Source organism: Carassius carassius, chromosome 4, assembly GCF_963082965.1.
Source record: "Carassius carassius chromosome 4, fCarCar2.1, whole genome shotgun sequence".
Classification (NCBI taxonomy): Eukaryota; Metazoa; Chordata; class Actinopteri; order Cypriniformes; family Cyprinidae; genus Carassius; species Carassius carassius.
Window position 1 is genome coordinate 2743599 of NC_081758.1, and position 13616 is coordinate 2757214.

Below are 13616 nucleotides of genomic sequence, written 5' to 3' on the forward strand. Positions count from 1 at the left end.
TGTTAGTGTAAACGCAGGGCTCCAGACTGTTGCCGAATATATACCAGTGTCTGTGAATAATAAACTGCTAAATACTATTTAAATATTACTCCTGTACCTACATTTTAGGTACATCTACATTTCTGTGGGTGACGGGCGCAGATGCGTGGGAGCTCGCTGTTTTGTAGTCTCTGCCGTGTTTCATTATATGAGGACACGAACGCATAAACCGTCACTTCATGAGAATTTACCGTTTCATTTGAGAAAACTGTCATATCATAAACACAGACACTCAAAGATCTTCATGGCGAGTTAATTGACAATATATTAAGCTACTGTTGTAGCCTACAGTAGATTTGGCTATGTCTCTATGTAAATAACAATTCTATAGTTTGAAAAAAATCTGATCATAGTCAGTAATGTAAAGCAGTGGTTCTCAACCTTTTTGACTTTAAGGCTCCCATTTTCCAATGCAATTCTGAAGCTTTGACTAAACGTACATGCCACTTTAGACTAAAACTGAGTAAAATGAATGAATTTGACATGAAGACATATTGAATAAACAATATTTTCATAAAGACAAAAATTATGATTAATACAAAACATCATCGCTGTGAATGGCCTGAGAAGTCTACATGTTAAATGTTATGACAGCCAGGTTTAGTGCTTTGTGTTATATTATCCTAGCATTAAAAAAAAAAGTTCGATAAAATGTACAGTGTGCATATATATAAAAGGAAAGGTAGATTTAACCCTTAAAGACCTAGAACATATTTGGGGCGCCTGACACACCTGCACTTTTCTTTGTTATTCAGACCTATTCTAGCAGTCAGCATCAAGTGCCATATATCATTATAAGCAGGAGAACTTAAAGTTTAACTATGTATTTTACGCACTATAAGGCGCACTTAAAAGCCTTTAATTTTCTCATATGGATCAAGGCGCTCTGTCAAAATGTTGACATTCCCTTTAGCACAGCTCCATCTAGTGGATGCATAACGCAAACCAAGTCAATCGTTTGACTGCAGTATCTTCTATTCTATGCGCTTTATAATCCGGTGCGCCCTATATATGAAAACAGTTCAAAAATAGGCCATTCATTGAAGGTGTGCCGTATGGTGCGGAAAATAAGGTAATTTAAATTCTTAATTTTCTTTTTGTTTTATCTAAGAATGAATGAAAGCAACAATTGGATGTTTTTACTGTGTACTCAAGAAAAACAGTTTGGATATTTTTCTTTAGAAAGTTGTATCTGGGTGTTTTACACTTCCAAATAAAATACTGTTTACATATAACATTCCCCAAAGCAAGTTATTCCCAATAAGCAAGTTATAGCCATTTATGGCGATATTGTTATCAGCGCTTTTAAGTGAAAAACAGGCCTATTTCGTTTATTAACAATAGAGATGGGTCCAAAAATGGAAATATATATATATATATATATATATATATATATATATATATATATATATATATATATATATATATATATATATATATATATATATATTTTAATCTAAATATGAACAATAAACACAAACTGTGCAGCATGTAGTAAAAACAATTGCACAAATTGTCTTGAGCAACAATACAATCAGTGCAAATGATTCACAAACTACACACAAAATGAGTGAGTAATATTCAGAGTGCAACAGAAAAAATAGTGATTACTATTTTATAAACTATATAAGAATTATTTACTTAATATACATGATATAAATGATCAATCCGCTGGCTGTAATGTGCATCAGAATCGATTTTACCGGGACATTGCCTAGCGTCCCGAGGACATAAATTCCAGTGCTTTATCAAATACCGTATTTTTCGGACTATAAGTCACACTTAAGTATAAGTCGCATCAGTCAAAAAATACGTCATGACGAGGAAAAAAACATATATAAGTCGCACTGGACTATAAGTCGCATTTATTTAGAACCAAGAACCAAGAGAAAACATTACCGTCTACAGCCGTGAGAGGGCGCTCTATGCTGCTCAGTGGTAGACTACAGGAGCACTGAGCAGCATAGAGCGCCCTCTCGCAGCTATAGACGGTAATGTTTTCTCTTGGTTCATTTCTCTTGGTTCATGTCAAATTAATTTTGATAAATAAGTCGCACCTGACTATAAGTTGCAGGACCAGCCAAACTATGAAAAAAAGTGCGACTTATAGTCCGGAAAATACGGTATGTACCACTGTTTCATCCTTGTTTTATGTCCAAGTACTCTGTCGTGTGTTTTTCTGTGCTTTTTCAGAGAGTTTTCTCATCCAAATCCAAATGTGTTACTTTGTGTTTGTATTCATGCACGCACGACAGGCTTTCCTTTCACTTTGTGTTCATTCATAATTCCAAAGAAATATGTTAAATAGTTTTTCAGAAGACCAAAACCTATGTTTATTGGTTGAATATGGGACAGTTTGAACCAATCTGTGCAAGGGGGTGGGACTAAACGTCAACAATCGTTTCTGTTTGGCTCAGAGGAACGAAATGCATTGGTTTCTTCTGACGAATCCATGTTGTCAAAATGTGATGACATAATCACATACAGTGCCTCTGAATATCCAATTGAGAGAAATAGGATATCTCTGAAATCTCAGCTTTACGTCACTTTTTAAAGCATTGAGATAGGATTAGCAGTTCAAAATAGTGTTAATTTCGTCACCTATTTTTAATTTAGTCTTAGTCTTGTACCAAATGTCCTTGTTAGTTTTAGTCATATTTAGTCATTCACATATCTTTTTTTGTTAGTCAAGTTTTAGTCGACTAAAAGTCTTGTCATTTTAGTCTAGTTTTAGTCAAAAAGAACAATATATTTTAGTCTAGTTTTAGTAAGAAAAAAATGTAGTCTTTTTTTTTTAAATAACACATTATTACTGAGATTATTACTTATAAACATTTCAGTAAAAAAAAATGATTAACCTGTTCTGAAGAGTATTTTATTTTAACCAACACAATTCAAAAGATGATTGTACTTAAAATGCGACCAAATATCGAGCCTCTTCCTTCGACCTACCATGTCGTCGTCGCTCGCTCATCACTCGTGTTCACTTTGGGTGTTGTTCGTTCGGCAGTTTTGTGTTGCAGCCAGTATGACCCCTGTTTCACACCGCAAGCGTGAGCGGTGCGCGAGCAGCGCGTCTGCGCAACTACATCGTCACTGCAGCAGGAGACTCTCGCGAGTATTCACACTGGAAGCGTATAAGTACAGCGTCAGAGCAGCGGCTGCAAAGCGTGTTCAGCAGAAAATATAACCATTTCAAACAATGTGTATAATTCTTTCAACATTTGTTTTTATAACAATACACCATACTTTCACCCAAAACGATTAATTAAAGAGTTTGAATAGGTAAATACATTTGATATACTTAATTTTATTTTCTGGCATAATTGTTAAAACACTAGACATTGTCGTTGTTGTTAAAACTCTTGACATGCTTAGTCTGTGCATTTTGAACTAGTTTTGTGTAAAATCATATTTATTTTTCTATCGAAAGTTTGCTTTCACTTTAATTGAGCGTGGGCAGCACAGCAAAAATGGACCGGATGCCGAAACCCCCGCTGCACTGCTGTTCACGCGACGCTCCTGCTTGACACTCATGCGCTGCTCCTATTCCCGGTATGAATGCACTCATTGATTAACATGGACGCCGAAAAAAATACGCGCTGCTCGCGCGCCGCTCACGCTTGCGGTGTGAAACAGGGGTGAGACCTGTAACTTGAGCAACAGCGGGAAGCCGCAAACTCATTCTGAATTTTTAAAGGCGTAACAGTTGATGAAAAAGCAGAGACGATTGTAGACTAAAATGAAGAGAGATTTATCTTAGTTTTTATTTTATGCAAAACATTTTCGTCTCGTCTTTTTTCGTCAACAATAATGCATGTTAATTTAGTCTTAGTCAGCGTTTTTGGACAGTGGTGCAGTCTTGTCATCGTCTCGTCTTAATCATGAAAAAAAGGTTGTTGACGAACATATTTCGTCTCGTCTCGTCTGACGAAATTAAAACTAGTTCGATTCAAGATGAATGGCATGCTCAATTCCTTTTAGGTTTGATTTGGGTGCTCTTCGGTCCAAGGTAGAACATTTAAAAAGGGCGTGTAGAGAAAAGAAATCTCTGATACCCGAGGCACTCCTTAATTAAAATGTCTTTAATGAAAAAATGACAAGTCCTAAATGGACAACTTTAAAATGCCCACGCGTATGCCCTGAAGAAGGCCTCATGCCGCTACGCGTGGGCATTTTAAAGTTGTCCATTTAGGACTTGTCATTTTTTCATTAAAGACATTTTAATTAAGGAGTGCCTCGGCTATCAGAGATTTCTTTTCTCTACACGCCCTTTTTGAAATTAAAACTAGTTCAAAAGTTATTAAACAATAAAGAACAACAGTTATTTTTAGCTGCGGGCCGCTGTCTCGGTCTTTGAGGGTTAAATAAACCATCACACTCAAAAATACAGATTCATTAAGTTTATGTCTTCAGTAATCACAGAATTTATGTTTTATAATGACAAATTAGGGTAACCTAATGATCAAATTTGATCTAACATAAAACCATTCACACTGACACTTGAAAGCAATTGTAGAACAACTAACAAATATGATCTTTGTTTTATTGCTAACATTATCTCGTACTTTTTCTACAACTTTTGTTTTTCTTGCAAGGCTTTTTGACTGTGCTTCCTGTGCCCTGTGAAGATTTTTTTTTAAATATCCTGGTGAATATCCATTCTGGGGTGCGTTTCCCGTACAACGACATAACTCATTGATTAATCACCATAGTATGATGCATTATTGTTGAAACGAACTAGCTAGTTACCACTGTTATCCAAACACAGTCGCATCTCTGTTGTTGGAACCACATTAGTTTAAAAACATAGGGCCATTGTTAATGACGTCACACGCATGTGGTGGAGGATTAACTTCTGCTATTTAAACGATTAGACATCTCATAAGATGTTGCTGTATTGAACATGGCACCTGATGACTAATTTACCATGTTTGTTCCCTGTCATTTTGCTTTATTTGATGTTTGATTCATCGCGGTTACCTTTTACATCATACTCCGGGGTTCCCTTCGGTATTTGTGCACTTGCGCACTCTTTAAAAAACAGCACTTTTAATTGACACACAAACATACATTGATTAAAATGTATTTATCTTAGGATATAATGTAATATATGTATTGCACTACATGTTAGCTTGCTTATTGTGCCCAAGAGCCTACTTATTTAAGCATATATCCCTTTCTAACAAGTAACTATGCTTCTAACTAAGAGCTATAGTTCCAACCACGTAAGTTTGCAACATTGTTTGCGAATGTTCATTTGAACTATGGTTTAAGGAAATACCAAATGACGGAACTTGCGATGCTTTTGGGAAATCCACCCCTGGTTTTGGTGTATGTAGGCTGTAAGGATTGTGCCAAACTTATTTTAACTACCTATAAATTTAATATAAATATCTTTCTAGATGTGGAGGACTTTGGAAACATTCCAATGTATGCTGGATCAGAGGAAGAAACCGTTCCAATGAGACGATTCAAACGACAGAGTCCAAAGTAAGCAGAGAGTTGTTTTGATCTGAAATTACATGTACAGGGGTTGGACAAAATCATTTGAACACCTGTTTAATAGGTAATATATGTTTATTAACCCTCTGGAGTCCTGGAGAAGTTTTGTCATGCCCTGACATTTGTGCTTTTTTTCAGTTTCTTATAAATATCTAAATGGCTAAAGTCTGATCCCACTGTGATCAGCACAAACTGGGCTATAATAATACGTGAAATACATGTATGTACATGATTGTGTTTTTGAGAAAAAAAAATGTTATGCGTGGTTAGTGAAAAACTAAAAATGTTAAATCACTTGAATAAGGCAAAAAACACACAAAGAACAATGGTTGCCGGGATTTTTGAGAACTGGAGCTTGTAGCCTAAAATTTTTCTTTCTAAATGATGTGAAAATCCTCTTGTTTACTCACTCACAGAAAACAATATATTGATTTACATTTTCTAAGACACTTTTTGTTTGTAAAAGTCATATGCGAGAGGGCGTGAACTATCATGAATATCATTGTGATTTACACCTGAGAAGACAAAGACCCGCATAATGAGCTGCATAATGAGCTGCATAATGAGCCTTTCAGTCAGCTGTGTGTCTGAGAGGGAAGAGTTACAAGAAAGTACTATGAAATGTATGTATTTTTTGTTTATTATTTAGACTATTTAACTATCACACAAAATAACTTTAGAAGTTAGCAAAAACACAGAAGACACAATCAAGGTGAAACTGCAAAAAAAAAAAAATAAAATGTTAACAGGAAAAGTGCAAAAAAAAAAATGTAAACAGGAAGAGTCACTCTGTCACATAGTACCCAGAATTGCACAGTTATACATCTTAGTTCCACTCTAGGAAACAGTTCCTTTTCACCTGGACACATAAGTGCACATCACATGCCTGGCATTTCCAAGGAGTGTCCTGCCTTTTACCATGCTTTGCTTTGCAAAAGCACACAAGTCCGGCGACCAGTAGTGGCATCTGAGGTCTGCTCAGTTCCTGCAAAAGGCACATGGTCAGCACTGGTCTGCTTTGGTGGTATTTTCTGTGACATCACAGAGCTCTGCAATTAGTTCTTCCATAAACTCCTTGTGGGTCATGGTGCCATAAAGCTCTTTGTGTACAGTCGTGGCCAAAAGTTTTGAGAATTACATAAATATTAGTTTTCAAAAGGTTTGCTGCTAAACTGCTTTTAGATCTTTGTTTCAGTTGTTTCTGTGATGTACTGAAATATAATTACAAGCACTTCATACGTTTCAAAGGCTTTTATAGACAATTACATGACATTTATGCAAAGAGTCAGTATTTGCAGTGTTGGCTCTTCTTTTTCAGGACCTCTGCAATTCGACTGGGCATGCTCTCAATCAACTTCTGGGCCAAATCCTGACTGATAGCAACCCATTCTTTCATAATCACTTCTTGGAGTTTGTCAGAATTAGTGGGTTTTTGTTTGTCCACCCGCCTCTTGAGGATTGACCACAAGTTCTCAATGGGATTAAGATCGGGGGAGTTTCCAGGCCATGGACCCAAAATTTCAACATTCTGGTCCCCGAGCCACTTAGTTATCACTTTTGCCTTATGGCACGGTGCTCCATCGTGCTGGAAAATGCATTGTTCTTCACCAAACTGTTGTTGGATTGTTGGAAGCAGTTGCTGTTGGAGGGTGTTTTGGTACCATTCTTTATTCATGGCTATGTTTTTGGGCAGAATTGTGAGTGAGCCCACTCCCTTGGATGAGAAGCAACCCCACACATGAATGGTGTCAGGATGCTTTACTGTTGGCATGACACAAGACTGATGGTAGCGCTCACCTTTTCTTCTCCGGACAAGCCATCGGAGAATATGACTTTGCCCCAATCCTCAGCAGTCCATTCACTATACTTTCTGCAGAAGATCAATCTGTCCCTGATGTTTTTTTTGGAGAGAAGTGGCTTCTTTGCTTGACACCAGGCCATCTTCCAGAAGTCTTGTCCTCACTGTGCGTGCAGATGCGCTCACACCTGCCTGCTGCCATTCCTGAGCAAGCTCTGCACTGGTGGCACTCCGATCCCGCAGCTGAATCCTCTTTAGGAGACGATCCTGGCGCTTGCTGGACTTTCTTGGATGCCCTGAAGCCTTTACAAGAATTGAACCTCTTTCCTTGAAGTTCTTGATGATCCTATAAATTGTTGATTTGGGTGCAATCTTAGTAGCCACAATATCCTTGCCTGTGAAGCCATTTTTATGCAACGCAATGATGGCTGCACGCGTTTCTTTGCATGTCACCATGGTTAACAATGAAAGAACAATGATTTCAAGCATCACCCTCCTTTTAACATGTCAAGTCTGCCATTCTAACCCAATCAGCCTGACATAATGATCTCCAGCCCTGTGCTCGTCAACATTCTCACCTGAGTTAACAAGACGATTACTGAAATGATCTCAGCAGGTCCTTTAATGACAGCAATGAAATGCAGTGGAAAGGTTTTTTTGGGATTAAGTTAATTTTCATTGCAAAGAAGGACTATGCAATTCATCTGATCACTCTTCATAACATTCTGGAGTATATGCAAATTGCTATTATAAAAACTTAAGCAGCAACTTTTCCAATTTCCAATATTTATGTAATTCTCAAAACTTTTGGCCACGACTGTACAATAAAAGCATTGGTGGCAGCAATGTCCAAGAAGTGTAGAAATAGCTTTCTGTACCACTTCATTGTTTTGTGCTGTGTACTGTAGTATTGTAACAGCTGATTAGACAGATCAACACCCCCCATGTGCTGGTTTTAGGCAGTCACAGGTGCAGGAGATGGAAAACTTTTTGTCCTCAGTCCATTTTGTGTTTTCGCCCTCCTCTGCACATTGTCTCCTGTATAAGCAGCATGGATGGTGGACACCTCTCATGTGTAAATACTATAATATATATACAGTACAGTACACTTTACTATTTATATGTATGGTTCAAAAACACTATATTATTTACTATAGCTAAATTACAATATTATTTTTTCATGTGGGATATAGGCATAACAAAAGTACAATTTCTAATAACCCATACAGGAAGATTTGCTTATTGTGTCATTTGCATTTGCATTTATTCATTTAGCTGACGCTTTTATCCAAAGCGACTTACAATTGCTATATATGTCAGAGGTCGCATGCCTCTGGGGCAACTAGAGGTTAAGTGTCTTGCTCAGGGACACATTGGTGTCACACAGTGGATTTTTAATCCGGGTCTCTCACACCAAAGGCATGCGTCTTATCCACTGCGCCAACACCACCCCCTACTGTCATCCAAACTACAAATAATGTTTCCATATTTTTTAGGCATAGGCATAATAAAAGTACAATACTGTGCACTTACTCAGTATGATTTTCCAGCAAACTCAAAACACAGCACTCGCGTGCCTTTGTTATGCACATTGCCGGTGATGCAGCCACAGTCCTAAAAGACAATTGAAACTGTTGTTAGCAATTACCTAGCAATTATTCATAACTGATAAAATATTACATCATTGATAAGAATAGACACGCGGATATGTCTGACGATGGCCCACTTATCAGCAACATTTGCAGCTTTGTTACATTTACACTGGAAAACTTTTTTTTTCCATTTATACTGGAAAAATGGGTCGGGCTTTCTGGGATGGTACTCAAATGGTTCAGGTCATACTTCGAAGGGAGAGGTTATTATGTGAGTCTAGGAGAGCATAAGTCTAAGTGGACGTCCATGACATGCGGAGTCCCACAAGGGTCAATTCTTGCACCGCTCTTGTTTAGCCTGTATATGCTCCCACTAAGTCAAATAATGAGAAGGAACCAAATTGCCTATCACAGCTATGCTGATGATACCCAGATTTACCTAGCCTTATCTCCAAATGACTACAGCCCCATTGACTCCCTCTGCCAATGCATTGATGAAATCAATAGTTGGATGTGCCAGAACTTTCTTCAGTTAAACAAGGAAAAAACTGAAGTCATTGCATTTGGAAACAAAGATGAAGTTTTCAAGGTGAATGCATACCTTGACTCTAGGGGTCAAACAACTAAAAATCAAGTCAGGAATCTTGGTGTGATTCTGGAGACAGACCTTAGTTTCAGTAGTCATGTCAAAGCAGTAACTAAATCAGCATACTATCATCTAAAAAACATTGCAAGAATTAGATGTTTTGTTTCCAGTCAAGACTTGGAGAAACTTGTTCATGCCTTTATCACCAGCAGTGTGGACTATTGTAATGGGCTCCTCACCGGCCTTCCCAAAAAGACCATTAGACAGCTGCAGCTTATCCAGAACGCTGCTGCCAGGATTCTGACTAGAACCAGAAAATATGAGCATATCACACCAGTCCTCAGGTCCTTACACCGGATTATAAGGCGCATAGAATAGAAGATACTGCAGCCAAACGTTTGACTGGGTTTGCGTTATGCATCCACTAGATGGAGCTGTGCTAAAGGTAATGTCAACAGAGCGCCTTGATCCATATATAAGGCACTCCGGATTTTAAAGCGCACTGTCGTTTTTTTGAGAAAATTAAATGCTTTTAAGTAAGCCTAACAGAGCACTCAGACCATTAGGATCGAGTCAGTTAGAAATACCAAGGGTTCACACAAAACAAGGGGAGTCCGCCTTTAGTTACTATGCCGCCTGCAGTTATAATCAGCTTCCAGAAGAGATCAGATGTGCTAAAACACTAGTCACATTTAAATCTACAGGTCCTTCTCAAGAAATTAGCATATTGTGATAGTTCATTATTTTCCATAATGTAATGATAAAAATTAAACTTTCATATATTTTAGATTCATTGCAAACCAACTGAAATATTTCAGGTCTTTTATTGTTTTAATACTGATGATTTTGGCCTACAGCTCATGAAAACCCAAAATGCCTGTCTCAAAAAATTAGCATCTATCAGAGCATCTGCCATTTGCTTGAGAAATTTTCTAGGAGGGAATCTGCTTCTCTCATTTCTTTTCAAAACTGCCTAAAAATACAGTGGTTTGATGATATTCAAGTCAGGTGATTTGTTCAGGGTTTGTGATCATGACACACTCATTTTTGCGTTTTAGCATTGGTGTATGTGATTAAAGTTTTTTGGCAATTGCAACTCTTTCATGGATGTTGGCTATGTGGTCAGTTTTTGTGGAAACAGGGTCTTTAAGGTGAATATTATGGTTTGCTGTCACTTTACTGCAGTGGTTGTCACTGTATGGTATGGACACAATCCTTCCCAGTGTTCAGCAGTGCCTATCATTGCTTACTTTCTGTTTGTAACCACGATTATTCTTCACAGATGGCATGGTGCCATGCATCACACAGTCATAATTATAAACACTGTTGTTCTTAAAAGATTAGTTCACTTCCAGAATAAAAATTTCCTGAAAATTGACTCCCCCATGTCAACCAAGTTGTTCATGTCTTTCTGTCTTCAGTCGCAAATAATTTAAGGTTTTCCAGGATTTGTCTCCATATAATGGACTTCAATGGGGACCAAAGGTCCCAAATACAGTTTCATTGTAGCTTCAAAGGCCTCTACATGATCCCAGGCGAGGAATAAAGGTTTTATTTAGCGATATAATTGATCATTTAAAAAAAAAAATATATATATTTTTTTTTATTCTTTTTAACGACAAATGCTCGTCTTACATTAGAGTTGGTGCAGAGTGTTGAGATTTTAATATGCATTATATGGAGGTAAGAGAAAAAGACAATGCCATCGAAGCACTTCTGTAGATGGTCTATTACTCTCAGAGTTGCATTCATATAAACCTCCAAATATTTGTCTTCCAATATTTCAAGCATCGTGAACAGTTAGCTTGATCTGCCTGGAACAATATTTTCTCCTCTAGTCTAGACTTCATAGAAATTCCACAAAATTTAGAATCCTCTAAACGGTACTGTGACGGCCTCGGGATGAATACATGTACTGTTACACCCCTCTTTGTTATATCATAACTTTTTGAAATTTCTCTGCTAGAGGGTGATCTCTTGAGAACCCATGAACCTGATCTCAGATCAGTGTTATATGTTTTTAATGAAACATTTGTATAATGAAAAGAAAGAATTACAATTAATAGTCTCTTATTGGCCTGATAAACAAAGCCCTCCCTAAAAAAAAAAAAGAAAAAAAAAGAAATGTGCAGTTTTTTTTTTTGCATTGAACTGATAAACTAAGGTAATAGCTCATACAAAAATGAGAGTTAAAGGGTTAGTTCACCCAATAATCAATGTTATGTCATTAATAACCCTTATGTCATTCCAAACCAGTAAGACCTCCATTTATTTTCAGGACACAGTTTAAGATATTTTAGATTTAGTCCGAGAGCTCTCAGTCCCTCCATTGAAGCGTGTGTGTACGGTCTACTGTCCATGTCCAGAAAGGTAAGAAAAACATCATTAAAAGTAGTCCATGTGACATCAGAGGGTCAGTTAGAATTTTTTGAAGCATCGAAAATACATTTTGGTCCAAAAATAGCAAAAAAAAAAATACGACTTTATTCAGCATTGTCTTCTCTTCCGGGTCTGTTGTGAGATTTCAAAACATTGCAGTTTGTGATATCCGGTTCGCGAACGAGTCATTTGATGTAACCAGATCTTCTTGAACCAGTTCACCAAATCGGACTGAATCGTTTTAAACGGTTCGCGTCTCCAATACGCATTAATCCACAAATGACTTAAGCTGTTAACATTTTTAATGTGGCTGACACTCTCTCTGAGTTCAAAGAAACCAATATCCCGGAGTAATTAATTTACTCAAACAGTACACTGACTGAACTGCTGTGAAGAGAGAACTGAAGATGAACGCAGAGCCAGATAACGAACAAAAGATTGACTCGTTCTCGAGTCAAGAACCGTATCTGTCAGACGAGTCCGATTCGAGAACCGAGGAGCTGATGATACTGCGCATCTGTGATTCAATGTGAAGCAGACCGACACACAGAGCGTCTGAACTGAACTGATTCTTTTGGTGATTGATTCTGAACTGATTCTGTGCTAATGTTATGAGCCCAGTGTAAGGGAAACAGGTCAATTTAGCTCAAAGGGAATATTTTAAGATTTTTTTAAATTTAAGATTTTAAAGGGAATTTGAACAGAATCACTGTTTCACGGCTGATCACTGAGACGCCCTGCGATTCACTGAACGAGCCGTTTAACATCAAATCTGCGCTGGATATTAATATCCAAAGTATAGTGAAAACACTATCAATTAGCACAGTAACAAGATCGGCAGTTTAAGACATTAACTTGTAAGCACAAAACACAAGATACTAATCTCTTCAATATGAATAAGGCTTTATTAGATAATCTAAGACATATAAACTAATCTAACACATTAACGCACGCACGCAAACATTCACACAAGTTGCAGGAAGATCGAAAGTTAGGGAAAGAATGAGTTTAAGAGAATGGAAATGTGGAATCCCAAGTTTACAGCTATACATTAAATTGCATAGACATGAACAACCATCAATCACTTAATTAACCCTCGCATTGAGTTCCTCAATGAGGTTAAAATTATATTAGATACACCAGTAACGGTCACAGTCTGGAGGTAAAGTTACTTGCGTCTCCTGTGAAAAGGGAGTCCCCTTTGTTGTCGTTGAAAGGGTTTCCCGATGTCGCTGATTGGCTGGAAGTTAAGTAGTTGTTGAAGTGACGTCTTGGGAAGCCCGTGGTTGGGTGTTGGCTAAAGACGCAGAGTTGTGTGTAGCTAGTTGAAGTTGAAACGGGCACTTGAGGTCAGACGTCGGAGACTCGATGTTACAAAACCTAACTCAGAACACGAAACTCTGAAACGGAAAAGAAAAGAAGTAAAGTTTGGCGAGACTAGGTGGTGTTTCTTCTCATCGTGGCTAAGTAGCAGCAGGCGTGCAGGCCGAAACACGCTGGAACCGGGCTCAAAGAACAGTGATGAATAACAGCATGGCTAAAAGCTAAAGCTAAGAAGCAAAGCTAAAAGCTGGCTTGACTGATAGCAAAAGCAAAGCTAAAACTAAAAGAATACATGACTAATAGCAGAGCAAAGCTAGAAGCTAAAAGCAGAATTTTATGGTGTCCTGAGTATTTAAACTGGCCTGTTGGCCACACCTCAAATGTTGTCTTGACC

At 37.7% G+C, this 13616-nt stretch overlaps 1 protein-coding gene across 1 annotated transcript in view; it reads left to right on the top strand.

Annotated features, from left to right (window-relative positions):
• Positions 1-13616, top strand: part of cngk (cyclic nucleotide-gated potassium channel) — a 97130-nt gene that overhangs the window by 53327 nt on the left and 30187 nt on the right. The window contains exon 26 of the mRNA XM_059545002.1: positions 5445-5532. Coding sequence (XP_059400985.1) covers positions 5445-5532 — 88 coding nt within the window. The remainder of the gene's footprint in view (positions 1-5444; positions 5533-13616) is intronic.